The following is a 24,281-nucleotide window of genomic DNA, read 5'->3' on the forward strand; positions in this document are numbered from 1 at the left end:
CTAGAGTATACAGATACCACAGCAGCTAGTTTGATACAATGAGGTAAGTGACCTCTATATACAAGATCCTAAATGATGATTTCTTGCCGGATCGTGTGAACTGTTTCACGTTCGCTAATTCTAAAACATTAGTGTCTGCCTCAAATACTTGAATTATTTCAAGAGACAAGATCATAACAACATCGATTATCAGAATGAAAATACACCTTTCATCGACAGCCGTGTGGAGGTGTTATTGTCACATGGACCAATCACGTTCAGAGACAGTGTTGACTGTGTGACCATTGCTGATGAGGTCGAGCAATTCCTCGGCGGAGATGATGCTGATGAATTCAGCTTAGAAGCTGCTGGGCTCGCCCAATTTTGTACTGCCAGCAATGTGAAGCCCGCTCAATCGGATCAAGCAGCGACCCCTCCGTACGTTGCTTTGCTGGACGAGAAGAGTCTTGTCGGAACTCAGACCCAATCAAGACCTTACCCAGGCCCGCTCACAGCAGACGAACTTTATAAACTCCTAAAGCGTCCCCGTTTTAGACATCGCAGGCGTGTGCACAGCAACAAAGCAAACTCCTCGACCCCTTCAGATCTTCAGCTCACGTCCCAGGACCCGCAGAGGCACCTTGGTCAAGCTCCCGACAACGACAAATTTTGTGTCCCCAGTCCGACGTTCCAGCTTGGCCCAGTAACTTCAAGATCTGATCTCGAAGCTGAAAGCAAAGAGCCAGACGCTGACAGACGCATTATCTTTGTTACTGACCTCGACTCTTCCACAGCGCTGGCACTGATAAGAACAGTGTCGGGCAATCATGCCGCTGCCCTGCGTGATGCTCTATGCAACTATCTTGCTGCTGAGTCAATCATGAGGTCTTCTATCACAAAAGGATTGGTCATGTTCAAACTATCGTTCCACCTGCCTTTTTTGGCCCTGAGATCTTCTCCTACACCGCATACAGACCACCGTCTGTACGACGGGGAGATGCGTCTGAGGAACACAAAAGACATCTCTTTCCTGAATTGGTATCATCGAGACAGTGCAAAATCGACTCAACTCCATGAAGCTCAAGTAAGCTGTGTAGTTTCAGGATTTCATGATCGGTGTTGGGTGGCACACTGCTTTGTGGACACTTACCACGATGGCGACGATCAGAGCAAGGAGTGTGTGAACGACTATCACGAGCAATCACTCCTTCCCCAGGGTATGACTCCGGACGCGCCGACAATGGGAAATCTTGATTGTGATCAGCCAATCTGGGATCCTAGAGAATACTTCATTCACATTGTTTATTTCCGTCTGATGAAGGCCAGATCTGAGTGGGCCACAATCATCAGAGCTGTCAGGGACAGTTTTCGCCGCTACTCTCGAAGTTACGATGAGTCTTTACTGTCACAAGAAACACATCATTCGAAAGGCGAAAACCAATATGACAGAAATACACATCAGCAAAATTTTAACTTGAGAACGCAGTTTCTCCTTCTTTTCTCAGAGTTGGATGAATGTTTAACCAGAACAATCGATTCTTACGAGGCCTTTCGTACCCACTCCATGGATTTTTTCGTCGATCTACAACAAACAGCGGGCGGAAGTGCTTCCATCACTGGAATAGATTCCATCTTTGAGGAATTGAAGTCGCTGAAGAAGAAAATTGGTTACATGGAGCACGAGGGCCAACGAATGAAAGATGCTCTCGAACTTATCTTGACTCGTGAAGATTTCAAAACCAACAAAGAACAAAGTCGATTGGTAGGATACATGATGCCCATTGCTACCACCACCAGCTTCTTCTCAATGCAGAAGAATCTTCCATTCTCTCAGGCGAATTTCGCATGGTTTCTTGCGTTCCTTGGGATCTTCAGCCTCATGGCATTCGGAAGTCGTATCTTCAGAGCCGCTGTCAGAACGCTCTCACGCACTGAGAAGACTATTGGAGAGAACGGGTCTTTCTGGAAGCATTTGAATCTTCGGGCACGGCGCAGAAAGAATCGTAGGATCGATGACATCGAAAACGGATCCCAGCCGTCATCAAACGGTATTGACGAGGGAACACCACATTGCGAAGCGTCGAGCAGTCACAAACCTCAATCTGCTTTCAGCTCGGGAATGAGCACCCCACCAAGCACCTTCATAGCCAGCCACAACCAATCTAAGGAGATAGTCCCTAGGATTTCGCATCTTGCCCGGAATCAAGAGACTCTAACCTAGACCTGTCTTTTCGAGCCTAGATAGTACCCACCATGCAATACGATTGGTATTATGAACAAAAGGAATAATCACAGCATGAGACGTTTTCAAACCCTCCAATAAAGGGGTCGTATACCTCCAAGGCTAGCTTTTAGAACTCGCCATCCTCGTTACATCTGCAGCTCTCCCTAAGCAAGTTCCAGTCCGGTTAGCATTCAAACATCTTGGTGGTGCTGACATTGAGACGACTCCATTTCCTGCCCGTACGAATGCATGATAGAAATTGCATCGGCCAGTAAACATGGTAGAGCCACCACCAAGGTAGTGGGTCCCAGATCTCATATGTTCCGTCTTTCCAGATGAAGAAGTGCAGCAAAAAGATCTTGTAGTTTGAAAGGAGTATTGATAGTGAAGTGTTCAAGGTAAGGAACTGTGCCGTTGGCAGAATGACCTTGGTGACCAGATCATGTCCGACCCAGTAGTATTTGTCCTTTCTTTGCGGTATCATCAGTCGGTTCTCAGATGCTGAATGATCGGGAAGCACTGAGAGGTAACCATCAATCATTGACTGCATGCCATTAAATAATGCGACTGCAGTATGAGCCCTCGGGTTACACTCGATGGGATATAGGACAATGCCACTGGCGTCATTGCTCAGAGGGTCTTCCACCATGAAGTCGAATGAAAGATGGCCTGTAAATCCTTGGCCGCCTCCTTCGGCATAAGTCTTCGTAAACGCGAGCATTGCTCGACTGAGTGATGAATCGGCCGGAAGGGCTTCGTAATGCATGAGTAGTTCTGCGGAAGGGCATGCAACAAATGCCTTGACGTGGCCATTGACCACAAGCGAGTGAGTGCAGTATTCTTTGCCTTTGATAAATTGTTGCAGGATCCAAGGCGTCTTCTCCGAGATTTTCAGCCTCGCGATATGCCTCGACGTTTCCTCCTGTGTTGCTTTTGGCAGGAGTGTCATGTCCGCACGCACAGAGTCGTCCATTCCAATTGTTTTCATGATGAATTTTCGGCCATGAGGTGTATTCCGGAGGAGTTCCTCGACAGTATTCCTTTTGGTAATCTCAAAAGTCTCGGGCACGGTCAGACCGAGAGACTTGGTATGCTCAATGAAACTATGTTTCTCATGAAGCATTTCCGTTGTCTTGACATCGTACTGAATCGCCTTACAGTCTGTTCTGGCTTCGATGATTTCTTTCGCCATCCCATCATCAACGGCAGAAGCAACACCAGAACAACTGACCCAAATATCAACTTCCTCAGTGATGATGATATCAAGAAGACTTTGCAGATATGGTGCAGAACCGCTGACTACATCTGGTTTTCTCAAAGGATGGAAACTCGTCAAGGCTCTGGACACTCTTCCACAGACTGGTGCACCGTTGGCTTCGAAATCGGCTCCAAGGACCTTATGTCCTGCTTCGTAGAATGACCGTGCTAAGACCAATCCTTTCGTCATCCCCACTCCAGTGACCAATATGGTTCTCGGTTGAAAGCCAGGTTTTGATCGCACATTTCTCCGGCTTTCTTCGGGTTTATTGTGGAGAATAGGATTTAGAAGATAGCTGATACCTAAGATGAAGGTGTCCAGGGGAAGAAATGCAAGGGAGAGTGCTATCAGAGAGATATTTTGCAGGGTGTGAAGGAGCGGGGAGGACTTTGAGTCAAGCATGGCCAATATTCCGTTTGTTGTTCAAATATGCACTGGGTTCACTGGAAAAAACTGAAGCAGAAAAGAAATTCCATGACATTGGTTCGAATGAAGCCTCGCCATTTGCATGTGGCTGAGAAACCGATTTGGTGGTGGGAAATATCGACGTCACTCCAGACCGAGATATCTTCCGATGATGTAGAATGCCATTCATGTTTACCCCAACGCTGAAAGGCCCACTTGAGACAGTGGTTAAGGCTCAGCATAACAAATCTACTCTTCACCTGGCAGATGGTGGCACTATTGGGCAGCTATTCACAGGAGAATCCTGTTTATCCGATATTCATTGTCGTTTGATCTACAGATGTCTTTGGCTTGGAGAATTTATTATATTGCAGAGATAGCCTTGGGCAGGTGAAATAATTTCAGGAGGTGATGTGGACGAGGAGGACCCATTATTAGTTGAAGATTGATGATATGATTGTGAGAACCAGGACACCATATCACTCTCTCGAAAATCAATTACCCTAAAGCGAAAGACTGGACATGGTCATGACCGATGCTTCTCTGCAGCCGTTGTAGGTCCGTTGTATGCCTATCAGCTTTCCTTTCTGCCCACACATCGAGTGATCTCAACACCATCCTGTAACGTCATCAGTGGTCATGGACTCGAGCACGGCCAACATTTTCTTACCGGAACACCTGAGGGCTCATAACTGTTGATCAGCTGGCTCTCATACACCAGGCAAGGGTCACCTGTTCGATTCTCGTCAAGTTTCGCTTCTCCCTCGCGACGTAGGTACTGCTTTGCGGTGTGGTCACCGAAGCGAGTATCAACGCCATTCACCGAGCCGGCTTTCTTGACTGCTTTCTTCTTCTCATCGACGCTGCTGCGGACATATTCAAGATATGGTGGATTTCCTGGTTTGATGACATTGTCAGCGGCCAAGACAGTCCCAGGAGTGATCAATTTCAGCTCTTCGCAAAGCTTCAAATCTGTTGTGTAGGCAGGCTTGTAGTGGTCGAGAAACATGAGATCAACCTGGGTCAAAGCGCCGCTCTTATGAAGGCGCTTTATCGAGGCATCACTGGATCCAACAACCACCTTGACGGTGTCACTCAATCCTGCCAGGTCCACGAGTGACGCGATGACTGCAGCAAATTCAGGATTCCTCTCCAGACTGAAATATCTAGCACCGCCAGCTTTGCGGACTGCATCCCCAAACAGAATGCAAGAATAACCAACATAACCACCAAGTTCGAGCATAACCTTTGGCTTGACTTCGGCAATCAGGTCTGCCACGATGCGTCCCTTGTCCTCGCCCACGTTCATGAGGTACTTTTGGGTTCGGGCATACTCATCAATTGCGGCCAAAACCCGTTGTGGCGAGCCTCTGATTTGGTCAACATCTGACTTGTTGTAGACAAAATGAAGCAGCTCGATTTCTCGGCCATCGTCAAACTTTGATAATGTCAGTAGGTAGAATTGAATGGGTTCGAGAGTTATACAAATGTCTCTTCTTGTTCCTGATACTTCTTCTCGGGGTCAAAGTCGGCCATAATGGATTAATGGTTCGTTGAAAATGATAGAAGTCAAGCATCAACTCGCCGTGCCGTCCTGTCTCCAAATCGTTCTCTCCCTCACAAAATCGTGTCCAATGGTTGACACGCGTCCGCTTCGACAGATTCGACGGATAATTGATCCTGCATGGCAAAATAAGGACATCTAACCAGGGCACTTAGATCATGATAGGCGACGCTCCACTTCTCCGGAAGGGCATCCGGCCAGTTGGAGGAGAGCATCTCCTGAATTCAGGGCCTCATGGTGCCGCCTCAGGGCGTTTGTGGGTATCGACCTGGGCTGTGGGGTCACTAGATATCCACTGAAGCCCCGGAAATATCATCTCAAGTTCCATCTCACTGGGTTAGGATTTGACTTGCGAGATGGAATTGTTGGCAGGGTTGATGGTGGAATTTGGTTGATGATCCGATGATGTTGCGGGCCGCCAATCGATGAGATGCACTAGAGCCATTTTGGGACTAGCTGCATATAAATGCCAACCTCGTTTGTGGCCCGTGAACCTCAACTCTTTTCCATCTTCTTAACAGCTCTGAAATATCAAATGGTAGTCCAGTAAGCCACTCTTTCGTCATGAACTAATGCTTCCGAGATAACTTTTTCTTGGTTCGTGTCTGGGAGAAGTGGGACTCCCTGCTTTGCATCCAGGCCCAGTTGGTTTCGGCAAGTTGTCGTGACTGGCTCGTCCTTACTGATTCCTTTAACCCAATCTTTCCGAACGATGCGCTAGGATCTGGCAGATCATAGTGCTCTGACGCCATTTTGGGATCAGAACCGCAAAATTCTCTCCCACAATCTCTCCACGTTCTTCTGCCTCCAGCTCGAGTCTGGAAAGTCTAGACTTGCCGGGTCTAGCTGTGGCGTCCCTGAGCATGAGCGTGCTGTTGATATCTATCACAATAGGTACAGTAGCATGGCTGTTGTCGACTTCCTGCCGACTTTGTACGACATCATGACTGTCTTTGGTCTGAATTTTAAATGATGCTATTCCTGCTTTCGGATGCCGTTGTGCCAGGATCCTGAGAATCCCATACAGATTATCGAGTCCTTGATGCAAGATGAGATCCGCTTGGATCTGGATCCACTCGACAGGATCATGATCAGTCAGTCCGATGTGCTCCTCTACCTGTACTCAAGGCCAGAAATTCAAGGAAGAGATGTCTCCAAATGATATGCACAAGTAATAGTGCATTTTGTGAGCTCCACAGCACGCTCATGGTGACGATTTCGTCCCAGAGATTCTATATGAAGCCTTTTATCCTCTCAAATACTGCTCCTTTCCTCTCTCTCTCCCAATCCAACTTGCCCTCTGTGAAGTCTTTTCCAAATATTTGCATTCTCATTCAACATGTCAGACCTCAAGGCGACAGTTGCCGAGACGGCGACTGGTTTCGATGTCAAAGGTGTAGAGGAGATTAACTATGGTTTCACTTTTATTGATGGTGTCTTCGATACACCAAATGGCCAGCTTGCTGAATGCTACAAGAAATGGGGCAGATGCCTAGCAGTCATGGACCACAACATTTTCTCCGTCTATGGAGAAAAAGTCCAAAAGTACTTCGACCATTACGATATTGACCTTGACGTGCACAAAACCATGATTGGTGAAAAAGCCAAGTCAATTGACACCTTCTTGAGCATTGTTGACTCCATGAACAAGTTCGGAATCTACCGAAAGGTAAGCTTGTCGAGTTCAACAATGCCGATCCTCGCCGACTGACATGTGCACAGGAACCTGTTCTCGTCATTGGCGGTGGACTTGTTACTGACGTTGCTGGGTAAAAGCTACCACTTGCCAAAGATGACTTCAAGGCACTCTGGCCCATACGCCCTTTTCGGCTGTATTTCCCATTGGTTGAAAAATGATGACTGACTTTTGACCCGCAGGTTTGCATGTGCCGCGTATCGCAGAAACACAAACTTCATCCGAGTCCCAACCACCGTCATTGGATTGATTGATGCGTCTGTCTCGATCAAAGTCGCTGTCAACTATGGCAACTACAAAAATCGGCTCGGTGCCTACCACGCACCTATGCAAACATTCTTAGATTTCACCTTCCTCCGAACACTTCCAGAGGCCCAGATCCGTAATGGTTTCGCCGAGCTCATTAAGATTTCGACCTGTGCCCATCTTCCCACCTTCGAACTTCTCGACAAGTATTGTGAACAGCTCATCACGACCGGTTTTGGTCGTTGTGATGGTGCGGCACAAGAAGTGCGGGATGCTGCGGATACTATCAACCGCAGTGGTATCCACGAGATGCTGAAGCTGGAGACGCCCAATCTTCATGAACTTGGGTTAGACAGAGTCATCGCGTATGGCCATACGTAAGTGTCATGCCCTCATACTGAATGAACCATTACTGACTGCCCTAGGTGGTCACCACTCCACGAACTTGTTCCAGAAGTTCCCCTACGACACGGTCATGCTATCTCAATAGACATGGCATATTCAGCAACTCTCGCCAATATGCGTGGTCTCCTCAGCAACGAGGAACACAAGAGGCTATTGAACCTCTTTTCCAGAGCTGGTCTTTCCATGGATCATCATCAGTTCGATGAACAAATTCTCGAGAAGGCTACTCAAGCCATTCTGAGAACTCGAGACGGCAAGCTCCGTGCTGCTGTCCCTAGCCCACTGGGACAGTGCGTTTTCTTGAACGACGTTGCCATGGAGGAAATGTTCGCCGCTCTCAAGAAACACAAGCAGATCATGAAAGGTTACCCCCGAAATGGAGAAGGTCTTGAGGCCTTTGTTGACGCCAGTGACACTGGCTATACCATGAATGATCAACCCGTTGAACAGAACGGCATCTCTGATGGCTTAAAGAAGATTAGTGTCCTCAACGATGATACCAAGGCTGATAGCATAGCGTCCAACGGGCTGAATGGAACGAATGGACAAAACGGCCATGCGACGAATGGTAAAGTCAACGGCGCTTCGCAGGCTACCAAGCATGCATCGGGCCCAGAAGGTGTTGATGGCCTTCAGAATGGTGCCACTGATGTGAAGTCGAGGCTAAGCAATGGCAAGCAAAATGGAGTCACCAATGGGACAAATGGCCATAGCAACGGTGTTAGCAACGGTGTTCATTAGAGTGGGCATGGCGCATTACCAACGGTTCTATAAAATCTACAGACGTGGTAACGTTTTCGGGTTCAAAATGTTTTTTTGAGATAGGAATTTAAACTCGATACTTGGGGTTTGGAGATATATCATTAAACAATCACAACCTAATCACCAACCCAGGGAAGGTATCTGCCACAGTAAAGCACTACTTTTGATTCAAACCCTCTTTGGTGTATGATTCAACCCTGCTTCGACTCATGTCCATTATCGTAATCTGTTGCTTCGTGCACGTGGAAAATCTGGAAAATTTCGTTACCACGATGATGATGTCAGACGCAATCTGTCACCATTATGAATACCGAGTACTTTAGACAAACTCATGCGTCAAATAAATTGCAGTTCTATAACATTCTGGAAACAATTTCTGACTCTGTGACACTGTATTATTGTCTTTGTGGTCACAACGCCCTAGAGTTATAGGTCTAATCTGAATTGAGATACCGCTCTGAAGTCCAGTTTGCTATCGGACAAAAGGAGGTAACGGTGTCATGAGCAAATTACACTTCTGAGAAAGTTCAAGGCCATGAGATACTGCTATACAAATTGAATGTGTGGGCAGCGACGACAATGGAACCGACATATTTCACATGCACGCTGGGCCAAGCCAAATTGCTTGGACAGCGCAGTCCGTTCCGAACTGTTAATGAATTGATCAATATCAAGGCTGCAAACGAGGGAGACACTCCGGCAGTTGGTTTCTACAAGCCCTGTTCTGAGTCCACAGAAGAATGGCGGGCGCACATCTTGACCTTCCGAGATGTTGCACGTGGATGCGAAGCGACAGCGACCTCGCTTGTACAGAAGTTACACTCCACGGCAAAATGTACGGTTGCCCTGTTGTGTCCAAGTTCTCCTGAGTTTCTCTTCACCTGGCTGGCTCTGATGAAACTCGGCCATTCAGTCCTGCTGATAGCCCCTCAATGCTCTCCGTCAGCTATCTCGCACCTATGCCAGACTTGTGATGTTCAAGATCTCATATACGATGATCAGTATAAGGACCTTGCACAAAGCACCTTGTCCGAAAGTACTGCCAAGGGTGCTGCTTTCAATATAATTCTGCATCCGTTTTCAGGACAGGATGTATCTGAAGCCATTGGAAGGCCTTTGGCAAATGGCTCCTTACCTTCAGTTCAAGCCAAAGCAACGGAAATCGCCTATCTGCATCATACATCTGGAACATCTAGTGGGGTGCCCAAGCCAATAGCGCAAAGTCACCATGCAGCAGTTGGAGCATTGCCTACACTCGATGGAAGACATGCAGCAACATTTACCACAACTCCGCTCTATCATGGAGGAATTGCAGACCTGTTCCGGGCATGGACCAGCAATGCATTGATATGGCTCTTTCCTGGGAAACAGTTGCCAATAACAGCGAACAATGTGGGCAAATGCTTAGAAATCGCAAAGCAACGTGCAGAGAAAAGATTATGCCCACCAGTCCAATACTTCTCATCGGTCCCCTACATCCTGCAAATGATGGCTGGTAATGAAGAGGGACTGAAGCTCCTCCAGGGTATGGAGATTGTTGGCGTCGGAGGAGCAGCTCTTCCGTCTGACGTCGGTAATATGCTTGTCGAAAGGGGCGTTCATCTGATATCAAGGTTCGGAAGTGCAGAATGTGGCTTCTTGATGTCTTCGCATCGTGACTACGGCAAAGACAAGGCATGGGACTATCTCAGGTCATCCTCAGCTGGTGATTTCCTCCAGTTTGAAGAGCGAGAAGACAATCTTTTGGAGCTTGTCATTCAGCAAGGCTGGCCTCACATGGCGAAGCACAACCGAAAAAACGGTTCTTTTGCGACTGCAGACTTGTTCATGCCCCACCCATCCATTGTAGGAGCATGGCGGTACCATTCCAGGTCGGACTCTCAGTTAACCCTTGTTACTGGAAAGAAGTTCGACCCGGCACCACTTGAAGATGCCATCAAAGCGTCCTCTACTGTCATTGAAGATGTGCTCATATTTGGAAATGGCAAGCCTTATGCAGGGGCATTGCTCTTCCGAACCAAACAAGCTTCCTCTCTGTCAGAGGATGAATTTGTTGACAGCATCGTCCCTGTAATCGAAAAATTGAACAAAGAAAGTCAGAGCCATGCCAAAATATCGCGAGCCATGCTTATTCCAATGAAGTATGAAGAGAAGCCACTTCAGAAGAGCAGCAAAGGGACGACTATCCGAACACAAGCTGAGAAAAAGTATTCGGAACAGATCAATGCCGCGTATAACGGCGAACCGTCAGCATGCAATTCCGACATCGCCGATGCTGAAATACCACAGGCGATCCGCGAAATTGTCTTGTCCGTCGTTGGAAGTGGAGATACAACTCATTTGTCGTACGATACAGACCTGTTTTCGTATGGTGCGGATTCGGTGGCTTGCATGCAAATCCGGCAAAGGCTATCTCGCCTAATTCCAGGGGCGGCAGCCTTGCCGGTTAGTGTGGTTGAGGATTGCGGGACGATCGACCGACTCAGCACCTTCATCATTCGTTTGAGATCCGGAGCTGAACTCGAAGAGCAAGATGATCAGATTAAACTGATGTCTGATCTTGTCGACAAATATCGTGTTGAAGATCCCGAACCCTGCTCGGCCCCCTCATCGCCATCAGTGACCCAACGGCCACCCGGACTGCGAGTCCTTCTGACAGGCCCAACGGGGTCACTCGGTTCTCATCTTCTCCACCAGCTGCTCAACGACGCTCGAGTTGGACATATATACCTCCTCGTACGAGGTGCCAGTACTGACGCGTCTCTTGGACGGGTGACCAAAGCACTCACAAGTCGAGGCCTGGACATACCCTCGAATTTGTCCTGCAAGACCACCATTCTACCCTGCAAGCTCTCAGAACCCAACCTCGGCCTCTCATGCTCGGACTACGAAACCCTCTCGAATGAAGTCGACATCATCTTCCATTTAGCATGGAGCGTCAACTTCCTCATCTCGCTGCGCACCATCGCCAACACCCAGCTCTCCGGGTTGCGCAACCTACTGAATCTCGCACTTGCTAGACCACCGCACTCAGACTCGAGGAGAGCACCAGCACGCTTTGTATTCTGCTCCAGCGTCGCCGCCGTCTCCAACTTCACATCCCCTTCTGCCGACCACACTTCCAGCACCACGGTTCCGGAACAATTCGTCGCAGCCCCAAACATCTCCGGCCCAACAGGATACGCGCGCTCTAAATGGGTCGGCGAAGCAATATGCTCGGCTGCCCACGAAATCACACGTCTCAAAGGCCACATATCCATCGCTCGCGTGGGCCAACTCTCGGGCGCGACCGACACTGGCGCGTGGAGTTCCTCGGAAGCATACCCACTGCTCCTTTCGAGCGCGAAAGACACCGGCGTCCTCCCAGACCTGAAAGACGAAGTATTGAACTGGCTACCCGTGGACGTCGCAGCGAGGGCATTCCTCGAACTCGCATTCGTCGACTCCCACTTCCAGACACCACCGCCCACCGACCAAATCAACGGACCCACCATCCCCGTGCACCACGTCCTCAACCCAAACATGGCGGTCCGGTGGTCCGACCTACTCTCATGGCTGTCCCGACACTCTCAATCTAGGTTCACCGTGGTTTCCGCGGCTGAATGGCTGGAAAAACTCACCGCATTACAAGCCGACGAAGCGACGAAACATCATCCGGCACTGCGTCTGCTGGAGTTCTGGCGGAACGCTTACGGAGCTGCATCGAGCGGGAAAAATGACGCTGTTGGTGCTGTTGATGTTGCTGGTGGTGCTGTTGATGGTGCTGGTGCTGCTGGTGACAAGGCTGTTGAGAATGAGGAGAGGAAACACGAAGACGCATTGCAGTATAACATGACCGAGACGTTTCGCGCTATGCCGGTGCTGCGCGACGTCGAGGATTGCATGGATGAGGCCTATGTATTGAAGTTATGGGAGTGGGTGCAGAGGGAATTGTGAACAGCTGTGTTATCGAGGCTTTTGGTGGAGGGGAGTGATGTGTTGCAGGAAGGGAAACATAAATTCTCGTACAAGTCTGAGACGGCTTGAGTTTAAAGGTTTGCACATCGATAGTATTCCCATCAGAAGGTAAGGTATAAAATAATCTAAGGGCAGTTTCTCAAATCATGACCTGTCTTACAGATTCACAGACTAACCAACTCGTTCACGATGCCGCCCGTCCCATTCCCTTTTAATAATTTTAGTCAGCCCCGACATGTGCTAATTGAGCACATTTCCAAGCCGCCCCAGTAATGGGCATGCTATGAGAAGCACACCTTGCTTTGTATATGGAATAAGACCTTCATGAAATTCGAATAGTTCCGAAACAAGAGTTGAAACGGTGCACTTGAAATCTTGGGGTGACATGCAACCAGAAGGAAGCATACAGACTCCAACAGTACCGGCGCGGTCGAAATCTATGCTGCTTTGACAGCAAGTGCCTTTCTACGAGCCTTCACAGTCATCTCATAGAAGACATCCTTGAATGCGAAGAGGAATGCAGCAGTAAGAACACTTTGGCTAATCTTTGGTGCAATACCTGGACAGACATGTGAGCGTGATGAAAGCTTTGAGGATTTTTGAAATTCCACTTACCTCTATAAAGTCCTCCATACCCCTCTTCTTTGACGATATTGTTCAACGTAGAAAGAATTCCCACCGACTTGGCGTCCTTGCCAGCGACATGGGCACGAGACTTCACTGTGAGATATGGGTATGTGATGGAAGTAGCTAAAAGCTTGGTGAGGGCCCCGAGATAGAAGGCGTCCCGAGGTCCAACTTTCCGGCGGCTTTCGATGAAATTACGGGCCTGCTCGTAAAGCCCGTACTGTATGATTGGGTTGCTGACCAGCACCAGTGCTGGGAGGACGCCGGCGAACAATGCCGAAGGACCCTCTTCTTTTAATAGTTTCAACAAAGTCCCAATAGTAGTAGGCTTTCGCACAGGCTTCTTCTCACCACCAGGAAGGACCTCCTCGCTCTCATTCTTTCGAGCAGTCATCCGGGTGTTGACAACCCAGATAGGGTTTGTGAGCAGGACAGTGGCGGATCCTGCAATGGCCCCGGCTGCAATGCCTTCAAGTGTGGTGAGTTTTCTACTTGCGCGGCCAGCCTTGATGGCTGCGTTCTCGAAGGCGGATTTGGTCCATTCATACCAGTAGTAATAGACAAAATTCGTGACCGAGATACCGAACAGAGCGCTGTCAAGACCGGCATACAGTCCGCTGATGCCCTCTCTGTTTATGATGTGCTTGATTGCGTCCAGGGTCGAGGTGTCGGCACGCTTGGATTCAACCTGAGCGCGAGTAGAAAGGGTAATCAGAGGGTATGTCAGGGTCATGGCAACAAGGCCACCACCGGCGCCAGCCAGAGCATGCGCAATGTTGTCACCCTGTTGGGCAGTACTGGTCGCAGATGGAGCAGCGCCGACCGTTGTGGAGGTTTTACTGTCGAGGTCGCCCTCAGTAGGGAATGGCGCGATGTCCTTTGTCTGCGACATGATGGAGGTGGGTTTTAAGGGAATTTTCAGTGTCGAGCTGGATAGCAGTGTGGTCAAGGAGGGGCAAGTGTAGGATGAAGGAAATGGCAATGGGCACAGAAGGGAAGGAATGGAAGAAAAGGAGAAAGAAATAAGGCAAAGCTGTCAATAGGTGCCCGCTCTTGTTATTGCGTAGGGAAGGAGGACATGTGCAGGGAGTCGAGTAGATGGAGAAAGAGGAAGATGAAGACCTAACTTGAAGGAGAATGTCGGGAGGGTTCGCAGTTTGACGTCGGAGATGAAGTTGGAGATGAAGTCTGCCATCGTGATTTTGGGCGAGTGACATAACGGAAACAGCAAGACAAGTTGGTAGGCGCGAACTGTCACTCGGTCACGGGAACTTTGACTCTGGACCTCGGCAATCCAGGGCTTGGCACGCCGAGGCTCCCTTCCATTTTCGATAGAGACATTTTTTCCCCTTTGATGTTCTCGAGTCGTGGATTACGATTACACTTTGCCTATCTACCTAGGTGTTCTATTATACAGTTCAACCCGATGCCCTCAAGATCACTCAATGTGTCAGGTTGGCCACATGTCCCATATGCGGCGGTTTACGCACCAACCTAAGCTTGCTTAGACAATTGACCGTGTTTCCTGCAGTCTGCAAGTGCCCTTGACTCGCCTGTTCCGTCCTCCTGGCCTTCTCCATTTGTTTGTGGTGAGTTATCAACAATGCTCGTTGTTGTGAGGCCGGCAAATGTAAAAGACTTCTCCGGTCATCGGCACGAAGTCGTGTAAGTTGGCTGTTGAGCGTATGTTCTTGCTTGAGCGCTCTGGTGCTTACTTGATTGTTCGAACTCGACTCTGGCTCCGTATCGCTATGTAAGGGCGAACGTCCGGTTCGTAGCGCTTGGTCAATCGAAGATGCCATCCCATGTCCATCTGAATGCTTTAACGCTCGGGACTTCTTGGGTCTGGTTTGTGATAGAAGTTGCTTCTGTTGCAGTTCTTCCCTCGCGTCCGATACGGGGATATCATAAAACTCTCGGAGCTCACCATCTTCATCTGAGATATCATATTTGCAATGTCCTTTGGCCATCATGTGCTGTTGGACTGCCTGTCGAGTGTTTCGTTGCGTGCCGCAATAAAGACATTCGTAAAGCTCGGAAATGATGAAATGGAAATAGGCCAGCAGAGATCCAACGTCTACCAATAAATTTGTCGAATCCACAAATAAACCATGGGCTTTCAACATGTGGGTCAAATTCTGGTCCAGATCGGTGCTGGTTTGATTGCAGAACAGACATTGTGCTGCATCGAATTCGTCATCGCCATTTCGAGATGGAGATTGTTCGATTTTATCTGAAGACTCGTTTGTGATGGAAGGAGAAGGGGGATTGCTGGACTTCGATCTGACCTCCATGGTGACGGTGGTGGTGGAGCCGCAATCCAGTAGTGGTGCCAGTTTGTTTGTCGTGTTCTTAAGGGATTCAAAGGCTTAAAAGTTCTTTAGAGTGAGTCTTGAAGATGGAGAATGAGGTTGGGTTGGGTTGATGTTGTGAGTGATGCTGCTTTGCTGATGGTGGCGTTGTGTACCTAGTTAAGTACCTTGGCTCTTTCATTGTTCGCGGTGAGGTTCTCGTATACAGAATTGTGCTCCAATGGAGGAAGGAAAGTTCCAGTTACTCGATTAGGCATGGAGAGTTACGGCGACCGCCCCGGACTGGAGGATACAGGGCCCAGAGCGCCATCGCCAAGCCTAGATTCCAGCTGCGAACATCGCTCAGCCACTGTACAATCAAGGCGATACACAGCACGACTAGTGGAGAGATGAAGAGCCCGTTGCATACTCGTATGAATTGGTTCCATTTCTACCTAATTATTATAGTGTTGGTCCTTTGAATGTCAATCACTTCAGGCCGTCGTCGGATTCGCCAGCCTCCCCCAGCCTTCGAACTGGTGAGCCTCGAGGATATTCAACAGAGATGGGCTGTCATTAATCCGCCCAGTTCTCAATCCAGGTCAAAAGCCAGGTTCTGCCCACATTGAAATTCTCCTCTACCTGGTCTTCTTCGTCGCTGCTGCTGATAGTGGAGCGGGGTTTCTCCCTTGACGTTGTTGGTACAAGATGTAGCCGAAATACACAGCAGCCAATGTTCCGAGCAGGAAGAAGTTTCCTGTCAAATGTGTCAGTCGTTGGGGCCATACCCGCATCAGAACAGAACAATGACTTACCAATGATAAATCCGAGGATACCCTCGGTCACATTGAACATGCCCTTGAAAACTCCCAGGACGGCGTTGAACGCGCCTTCGAAGACATGAAAGATGGTGGTAATGATCCCTTTGATGATCTCCACGATCGAGGTGACCAAGTTTCCCACTCCTGAGGCGATGTCCGACATGATTGTTTTTTTCGAATTTATTGATATGTCACTTTGTTTCTTGGTCGCGTTCTTTGCACGAATTCAACCACAGACTACGAGATCAAAGCAAAAGTACGGAAGCCTGATGTCAATATATACGTGCCATTGTTACCTGGGGAGCAACACCCTCGTCATATCGCAACAAGCGTCACACATCATACACTGGCTCAATTTCCCTCGAATGGTCTTTGTGAATTCCATCTCTACTTTGTTGCCCGGTGACGTCACGCCCTGATTCACCTTCGAGTTCCTGTTTTCGTGGCTTGAGATTACTTCCTGACTGGCCGATGATCACGAGGTTCGCCGATCTTGTGGCGCATTTCATCGGTCCTGAATTAAGCATGATATGTGGACGGCATGAATCTACGTCTTACGCATGATGAGCTTCTGCATCGTAGATTTTGTGAAGCATCTAGGTCGAAATGTTGCCAGCCTTTCGCGTGTGTCCTTGATCAAGCCTATCCAGTTTGGGCAACTTAGCCGTGCCGAGCCACGCGGAAGGGGCTCATAATATCCACCGTACTACCTCTACTGTCGCGCACTACTTCCTGAACCACGAGTCTCTCGAGACCCATATTTTCGATGAAAAACAAGATGCTCGCCTTCTCCAGTAGAAACCTCCTAGCCCCAACATGGAGGACCTCAAAACGATGCTCAAAAACATGACACTGTAGGTCAAAGTTACAAACAACGTCGCCAAAATGGCATTCTCTTACATTCAACCCTTCCAATATGTCGCTCTACGGCTGCCGTCCGATGCAGTCAGAGTCGAACAGATACTACCCAACACGTAGGTTCCACTCAAGATCTGTGAAACAACAGATATCAGCCAACGGCTTTGGATGCTGTCGCTGACTCTGTTACAAGGATCATCAACCTGGGAAAATACGGCTCTTTTCACACCAATCAAATCTTGGGACGTCCTTACCACGTGACCTTCGAGATCCTCGACCGATCAGAAGGCCGAGAAGGGAGAGAGCTGAGGATCGTTCCCGCTGCCGAATTGCATGCCGTGGCTCTGGTCGAACAGGCGGAGATCGATGAAGCGTCCACTCCGACCGTCGCCAATGGGGAGACGGGCTCATCGACTCCCGCCAAGTCAAATGTCAACATCCACGATATTCGGACCAACCAAAAGCTCACAATGTCCGAGATTGAAGCATTGAAGCAAGAAGAATTGGGGAGCGGTAGAGACTTGATTGAAAAGATCATGCAATCTCATTCGACCCTCGATCAAAAAACAGCATTCTCTCTTGCCAAATACTCCTTACGAAAGCACAAGAAATACATGAAATGGTTCACGCCTCTTCCCTTGGATATTCCAACTCTGACAGACTGGTTGATGGAGGACAGAGATCCCAGCAAGATCATGGAGATGAGGAATGAATCGCTGGGCTTGATTGGATGTTGGGCCAACATCCATTTCGATGGATATGACGCCAATGCACTGCCACAGATGGATCCAACCTGCCGCTACTTAGTGGTGGATGACACGGGCGGCCTGGTGGTCGCAGCAATGGCAGAGCGGATGGGGATACTACATCAGACATCACTCGAGAAGGACCCCGACCAATCCGCTGAAGACAGTCCGGACGACGAGGCAGAAGCACACGAAGGATCTTCACCACACAAGTCCGCCAAACCACAGAAACCCACACCAATGAGCGCCAAATCCAACTCCATCACATTAATCCACGCAAACCAACAACCCAACCTTGGTCTGCTACGCTACTTCAACTACGACGCAAATACACCCACCCAATCACACCCTCTCTATACCTGCCTCAAAACAGTATCCTGGCTACAACTCGTCGATCCAGAGTCTGACATGACCTACCAAGAGCCAGAAATCATGACGGCCGAAGAGCTCACGAAAGCCAAATCCAACAAAAGAGCGACCTACTTCCGCAAGCGGCGACGGTGGGAGCGCACCAAAAGCGTCGTGGACGAGACCCGAGCAGGCGGCTTCAATGGTCTCGTCGTCGCGACCTCGACCGACCCCGTCTCGATCCTGAGCCATCTCGTCCCCTTGCTCGCCGGCGGAAGCCAGATAGTGGTGTACTCTCCGCACGTCGAGCCTCTGGCCGAACTCTCTGACTACTATTCCACGAGCCGGAGGACGGCATTCCTCAACGCGCCCGCCGAGGACCGCACCGTCCCGTCCAAGGACTTCCCACTCGATCCGACGCTGGTGTTGCCTCCCATGGTTCAGACGTCACGGGTGCGGAAGTGGCAGGTCCTGCCTGGGCGGACACATCCGCTCATGACTGGACGAGGCGGCGCAGAGGGCTACGTCTTCACGGCGACGAGAGTCTTGCCCCTCGAGGGAAAAGTAGAGGCGCGAGGGAGACCACCGCGCAACGGGAAAAGACAGAAAGTGCAGGAAAGTGATACTCCTCAGGCAGAGGACGACACCTCGTCGTTATCCAAGACGTCTGTGGTCGAAGCTCAAGGAGACCAAGCGGACTCGGATGTCTTGATGGCCGAAGCCTCGCGGGACGTGGAAGACACAGAGATCAAGACGGGAGACTAGCTTGAGCTGCAATGTCATAAAATGCTGGTCCGCCGGGTTGACACACCCAACCCAGCTGAACGCTCACTTTTGATTTTTATCGTTCGTGAATCATCTAACACCATCCCTCCCTCGCACTTAAAAAACCCCTCTATAACCCCTTGCCCATAAACTTCCTCTTCGTAAAGCTCAACCACCATTTACTCGGGCCGACGCCACTCTCATACAATCTAGCATGCAACCGGACGGCCAACTCCTGACGCACCTGGCTGAGATAACTGCGCAAGGCCTCGGCCTCGTTGCGGTCGCGCGGCGCCTCGAAAGCCTGGTTGAGCGGGAAGCCGGGTTCGCCGGGAAGACTGAACTGCTCCAGGGCGCCGTTGATCAGCGCCTTCTCGGCGGCTTTGGCGTCCATGTGCGGCTTGACTTTGGTCAGGCAGTCCGAGATGAACAGGATGCCGTAGATTAGCATGCGGTCCGCGGGGCCCTTGATCTCGAAGTTGCGGAAGAACGTGTTGGCGCGGAACAATGACAGGATCTCGTCCAGGCAGTCGTACGATTCCGAGTCCGGGTCCACGTCCAGTGCGTTCGTGCCCGCCGGCAGTTGTGGGAGTGTGAACGCTGGGCCTCGGGTTTTGGTGCGCAGTGGGAGGAGTGGGAAGTTTCCTGTGTGCATTGGTGTGTTAGTGAAGGTCTCGCTGTCGCTGCGCTGAGAGGAAAGTTTGTGTACCTATCGTCTGCACGCCTTGGTCTCCCAGGAAGATCGAGTGGTATGCCTAGGGTGGGGTGTCAGCGGCATTGAGGGTCACCTGGAGTATGAGGTCTCACCGGCATATTGGGGTTGGGTGTGCGTCTGTGGTATACCAGAACACTGTGGGAGGTATTGGTGATGTTGGTCTATCTTCCCATGCCGTGAAAGTGACTCTAGAGTTACTCAAAGATGGGGGGTTGCGCAATGCCTCCTGGTCACGGATATCAAAATCTCGCTCTCACAGCAGTGGCAGACACAAGCGTAAGGTGCCCGCATTCTGGAAGTTTGTAACATATCTCTTGGCATGTTTGTCAAGCTACGTAATCTAGGGTTCAACTGATAGACGCGAAGCGCAATTATCTCGGCGGTACTAGGACTTGCTGCTTCAGGAGCTGTGTCACCTGAGATCTTCCTCAAACATTCATGTTTGCACGAACACCAGCACTAAGAATAGGAACATTGAGAACAGCTATTGCGACTCATATGAGTTCTTGGCCGGAACCTCTCATGTTTTGAGATACCTCAAACACAGCATGGACATCAGGCAGCTTCAGGAAGTTGTGATGTTGGTGTCCTTTCCACTGGCAGGCAGCCTGATTAGTCAGATGAGATTGATCCTGCGCAAAGCGAGCACAACGTAGGCGTCGTCGTTGTGCTCAGCAAGATCATACACTGTCAACGCGAAAACTTTATCGTGGGCCCACACATATGTTTTATTCCATGAACTCCTATCCTATGCCTAAATTGTACAATCATATCTTCGTGTGCATTGGGTTCAGGTGAACTGATCTAGGTTGCCTGCTCAGTCACATCTCGTGGCAATCCATACCAGAGGAGTAAGAGGTCCCAGAGAAACCATGCAGTCCAGAAAAGCCTGTCCAAGTCCCCTCAAATGAGCTGATGCTGCTCATGCAGCACCAACTTTTCCAGTAATGAAGTCAACACCCTCATCAGCTCGGGCTCCGTAGGCCAGATGAGCTGGCAAGATGGTAAGTGTACCTCTGCAGACGGCATCTCCAGCATTACAGATGACCAAGGTCTTTGCCGGATCGAAATTGGGGATTTGTCCATTGTCTTGCTGGTTCTGGGTATCTCCAAACGTGACGGCGGCAACCATTTGATCCTTCACATTCTGTGGTAGATCTTCAACTGCACGATGGACAAGTGCTGCTCCTTGGCTATTATTTTCTCCTTGTCAGCGTTATGTTAGGGAAGCATCCAGAACAGCCGAGGCTTACCTGTAGCCACTGGCGACGAGTTTGGAATCCGGGCATTGTGTCGCGGCTTGGGTCAAGAGATCGGCCATGGTTTGGATGCCACCTGGATCGGCACCTCCACGTACAAAGTTGCCCGCGAGAGCCGCCGGATAGTCAATGCCCTGGACAGCGACGTTGGCATCACCTAGTGCGTCTTTGAGCCCGTTGGCCAAAGGTGGGCCAACTACGCTACCCTACGACAGATGATCAGAGCTCCACTCGATGATTGATATTTTGTCACGCATGCTCACCATGTTGCCACCCTCGGTCGTTCCCCGAGCGAAGAATAGGATCGTATCGCGACAGCCGCCATTCACAAATTCATTTGCGTTGAGGCGGATCGTCTGGCGTTTGTCGATGGGTGATGCAGCGACCAGCGCCACAAGGAGAGATAAAATCAGAGAGGAATGCATGTTGAGCAATTTCTTCGAAAACGAAAGTGAGGTCGGTTGATGAGCGCGTTGAATGAATGAATGAATGGCAATGATCGAGGACGATTCAGATCAAGACTCCTGAGCTATCTGATGGTTCAACAACGCAAGATAGAGTTCCGTGGTCGGGTTATATAGTTCTCAGAGCTTCTGATACAGTGAACCAAGCCTTGCGCCGATGCCTAGGAAAATTTTCGCCATACCGAAAGATTTGAGTTTTTGTCAATTGTGCATTCGAAGAACCGACCACTAAGAGTGCTTCTCAATATTCCTCGGCCGAGGCATCACTGTCTTGTATCGAGCTAAACTTCGAATCAAGGTCTATAAAAACTGGTAAGTCTCGCTAGCGGCAAGAGAAGACGCCAGCTGCAGTCGATGAAACAAGGATTATGGCGTGAGCATTCGCTCAGGAAGCCAAGGACATCGATGAGTAAATATGCCCTGTTGTGTAATTAGCGAGTTTCCCTGTACAATTTTTAGCAACCGAACCTAACCCGTAGAGACGAGTCAAGTCTGTATCAAGGATGGCTTTGTCCAGCTCGTGGAATGCTCCCAATGCGGTGTCCCGCGACAGATCACGGTCACCACTCGAGACATATCCGTACAGCAGGGTTAGAATGTGAAACGGCTTGGTATTGCCGCTCAGAATTTAGTGCCTGAGTGCCAGAATAACTCGTTGTCGTGACCACGAACCCAACAAGAAATCAGGATTCTTGTCGTTTCGAACATTCCTTCGGACAGGGGTTTGCCAGCCTTACATGATACCCCAGTCGTCTCAAATGCGGGTGGTGCCGTGGTTGCAGTGAATCGGATCTCGCTGCTCCCACCCCGGCGAGGTATCCGTAAGTTGTCGAACTAGGTCAGACTTACAAGTACCGATCTCTAGCTACCTGCAAAGTAGCTGCACTCGCTTCAAAGGCAATCTGCCATCCACTCTAGAAAGGGCCAGTCGATTACTTCCCTCTTCCGATGTCCCTCGGTAAGATAGGCGAGCAATTTGCCACGATTGGTTCACTGGTCTGAAAATCAGCAGGTATGCTCGGTGTAGGGTCTATCTCATCCATGTCAGTGAGGATGGCTGTGTTCGTTAGCACCTGGGACCAGTGGTTCACACAGTTCACCCCACAAACAAGTCCTATGGAGATGGTTTTGATTAGAATTTTGGGCTTAGAATCTCATAGACCAGGACTCTGCAAGGTCGCCAGGTCATCGTTGATTTCCTTTCCAACATAATAACCGCACCCATCTACGAGCCCGTGGAGAAGCTTGTGGCGTACTTCACAACATGGCGGGTCGAACAGAACGTTTTGCCAAGCCAGTTTCACTGGGATACATCATTGGGGAATTTGTCATGAAACAACTGGTCAGAGACGGTATGTTGTTGATGTTCAAGTAGTGGTCGCATTCCAGTCAGAGCCCCTGTGCAGTGATCGCGAACCTCGGTGCTTCACCGCGAGGTTGCTCGTCTATTGGAGGACAGCTCAAGTTGTACAGATTGGGCAGGCGAGTATTGACCCTCACCGCTCCAATTGGCCGTCTCGCTACAAACATACTCGAGGTTGACCAGAATATCGAGCTGCCCTGGCAGTCATGAGCATGTATCTTGTAATGGTAGAGAGCTCGCCTGTAGGGTTTAGTCGTTGTCGTTTGTGGTGGAACTCACGGACATGGAGGTCGAGTCTCTTCGCCAAGATTGCGAACGTCTTTTCTCATGGTAGGTTAACCAACCAAGCAGATCCATCAGGATCTGGTATGTATGAAGGCCAGTCTGAATTGCGTTGATGTCACTGAAGACTTCCAGCTTTCCATCGACACCTCCTGACAGTAGGACGAAGATGTTGCACTTTCCCTCCAAATTATCATCGAAATCTGTCTGGTCATAGATTTCAAGACCCCTTTCGTGGAGGACGATATACCCGAAACCGATCACTTCCAGACGGAGGCGGACTGGTCCTTATGAACCGAAAGCTGAGAAGGCGGTCGGCGTTTCGGACATGGCAAGTTGGACAGAGGATTTGGCTTTCTGGCAAGCAGACATCTACAACTTTGGAGCCTCCAGCACTTCTCTCACTGATTCATTGTGACCCAAAATCACGGGGCTTTTCAACAAACAACGGTCCATTTGGATTCAAAAGTCTCGGTCACCGTAACAAAAGCTCAATTTGATATCTGCGTGTGACAAGATTGAAGATAACTGGATGGAAGGGGATGTCATGGCTGTGGAGCGCATCACATGAGCTCATACCTCGCCGTCTTCAAGCAGGTGGGTTGACTATTCTTGTGATAGCGTGTCGATGACTACGATCGAGTCTCGTGTTTTCTGGCAACCAGCATACTGAATGAGCGTTGCAGGAACTTCGGACAGCAAGATAGACTTCGGATCGAAGATGCTGGGAATTATGCACAACATCCGATTTTTTGCACAATGGCTGATCTCTAGCGCCCCGCTCTCACCCTTCCCCAGAACAGAAATGGAACCTGTCATCCTTGCAGAAATACAGACAGGGCGACTGGTGGCTGAATGAACAGTGTTGTCGGTATTTGCAAGCTTTTCGGAAGTTGAAGTGTCAAATCAACATCCTAATATTGCAATTACAGATTGGCATGGTCAAAGGTAACGGTGTGTGTGCGTGACGGAAGCTACGACCAAGGATGATGCACGAGGGGGAACCTGCCACTTCTGTCAAAGGCAGGAACCACTGCTACAAACACGCCTAAGTTCAGCCCGCCACGCAAGAAACGTTTACGATTGTACCAGCTGTGTAAGATATCACAGCACCACGCGATACTGCTCCTCAACGAATCTTGTCGTCAGATATTACCTGACGCGAGCCATGCGTTCCTGGACCGTTTTGTACGACGAGATTGATGGCGGACGCGCCCACGACTTCTTTCACTTGTGATCTGGAAAC

General features: G+C 49.6%; 11 protein-coding genes across 11 annotated transcripts; 4 read left to right on the forward strand and 7 right to left on the reverse strand.

The window, feature by feature from the left end:
* Positions 1-38: 38 nt before the first annotated feature.
* On the forward strand, positions 39-2,200 carry LTR84_012354 (uncharacterized protein; the record flags this gene model as incomplete). Its single annotated transcript, XM_064855878.1, has 2 exons — positions 39-43; positions 133-2,200. 2 exons carry the CDS (start codon positions 39-41, stop codon positions 2,198-2,200), a joined length of 2,073 nt encoding a protein of 690 aa, XP_064708538.1.
* Positions 2,201-2,387: 187 nt separating this feature from the next.
* On the reverse strand, positions 2,388-4,390 carry LTR84_012355 (uncharacterized protein; the record flags this gene model as incomplete). The annotated part of the gene is made up of 2 exons (XM_064855879.1): positions 2,388-3,763; positions 4,384-4,390. The coding sequence occupies 2 exons, from the start codon at positions 4,388-4,390 to the stop codon at positions 2,388-2,390; spliced, it is 1,383 nt and encodes a 460-aa protein (XP_064708539.1).
* A 50-nt stretch (positions 4,391-4,440) lies between these two features.
* On the reverse strand, positions 4,441-5,402 carry LTR84_012356 (uncharacterized protein; the record flags this gene model as incomplete). Its single annotated transcript, XM_064855880.1, has 3 exons — positions 4,441-4,485; positions 4,537-5,304; positions 5,352-5,402. 3 exons carry the CDS (start codon positions 5,400-5,402, stop codon positions 4,441-4,443), a joined length of 864 nt encoding a protein of 287 aa, XP_064708540.1.
* Positions 5,403-6,769: 1,367 nt separating this feature from the next.
* On the forward strand, positions 6,770-8,518 carry LTR84_012357 (uncharacterized protein; the record flags this gene model as incomplete). Its single annotated transcript, XM_064855881.1, has 4 exons — positions 6,770-7,099; positions 7,153-7,199; positions 7,309-7,749; positions 7,798-8,518. The coding sequence occupies 4 exons, from the start codon at positions 6,770-6,772 to the stop codon at positions 8,516-8,518; spliced, it is 1,539 nt and encodes a 512-aa protein (XP_064708541.1).
* A 600-nt stretch (positions 8,519-9,118) lies between these two features.
* LTR84_012358 (uncharacterized protein) lies at positions 9,119-12,475 on the forward strand (the record flags this gene model as incomplete). Its single annotated transcript, XM_064855882.1, has 1 exon — positions 9,119-12,475. The coding sequence occupies one exon, from the start codon at positions 9,119-9,121 to the stop codon at positions 12,473-12,475; it is 3,357 nt and encodes a 1,118-aa protein (XP_064708542.1).
* Positions 12,476-12,933: 458 nt separating this feature from the next.
* LTR84_012359 (uncharacterized protein) lies at positions 12,934-14,015 on the reverse strand (the record flags this gene model as incomplete). The annotated part of the gene is made up of 2 exons (XM_064855883.1): positions 12,934-13,055; positions 13,112-14,015. The coding sequence occupies 2 exons, from the start codon at positions 14,013-14,015 to the stop codon at positions 12,934-12,936; spliced, it is 1,026 nt and encodes a 341-aa protein (XP_064708543.1).
* Positions 14,016-14,565: 550 nt separating this feature from the next.
* LTR84_012360 (uncharacterized protein) lies at positions 14,566-15,417 on the reverse strand (the record flags this gene model as incomplete). Its single annotated transcript, XM_064855884.1, has 1 exon — positions 14,566-15,417. One exon carries the CDS (start codon positions 15,415-15,417, stop codon positions 14,566-14,568), a length of 852 nt encoding a protein of 283 aa, XP_064708544.1.
* A 635-nt stretch (positions 15,418-16,052) lies between these two features.
* Positions 16,053-16,398, reverse strand: LTR84_012361 (uncharacterized protein; the record flags this gene model as incomplete). The annotated part of the gene is made up of 2 exons (XM_064855885.1): positions 16,053-16,171; positions 16,230-16,398. The coding sequence occupies 2 exons, from the start codon at positions 16,396-16,398 to the stop codon at positions 16,053-16,055; spliced, it is 288 nt and encodes a 95-aa protein (XP_064708545.1).
* Positions 16,399-17,120: 722 nt separating this feature from the next.
* Positions 17,121-18,952, forward strand: LTR84_012362 (uncharacterized protein; the record flags this gene model as incomplete). The annotated part of the gene is made up of 2 exons (XM_064855886.1): positions 17,121-17,209; positions 17,287-18,952. The coding sequence occupies 2 exons, from the start codon at positions 17,121-17,123 to the stop codon at positions 18,950-18,952; spliced, it is 1,755 nt and encodes a 584-aa protein (XP_064708546.1).
* Positions 18,953-19,082: 130 nt separating this feature from the next.
* Positions 19,083-19,765, reverse strand: LTR84_012363 (uncharacterized protein; the record flags this gene model as incomplete). The annotated part of the gene is made up of 3 exons (XM_064855887.1): positions 19,083-19,597; positions 19,662-19,707; positions 19,760-19,765. The coding sequence occupies 3 exons, from the start codon at positions 19,763-19,765 to the stop codon at positions 19,083-19,085; spliced, it is 567 nt and encodes a 188-aa protein (XP_064708547.1).
* Positions 19,766-20,589: 824 nt separating this feature from the next.
* Positions 20,590-21,351, reverse strand: LTR84_012364 (uncharacterized protein; the record flags this gene model as incomplete). The annotated part of the gene is made up of 3 exons (XM_064855888.1): positions 20,590-20,860; positions 20,921-21,132; positions 21,190-21,351. 3 exons carry the CDS (start codon positions 21,349-21,351, stop codon positions 20,590-20,592), a joined length of 645 nt encoding a protein of 214 aa, XP_064708548.1.
* Positions 21,352-24,281: the final 2,930 nt, after the last annotated feature.

The sequence above is a fragment of the Exophiala bonariae genome (genome assembly GCF_035927105.1).
Source record: "Exophiala bonariae strain CCFEE 5792 chromosome Unknown scaffold_7, whole genome shotgun sequence".
Classification (NCBI taxonomy): Eukaryota; Fungi; Ascomycota; class Eurotiomycetes; order Chaetothyriales; family Herpotrichiellaceae; genus Exophiala; species Exophiala bonariae.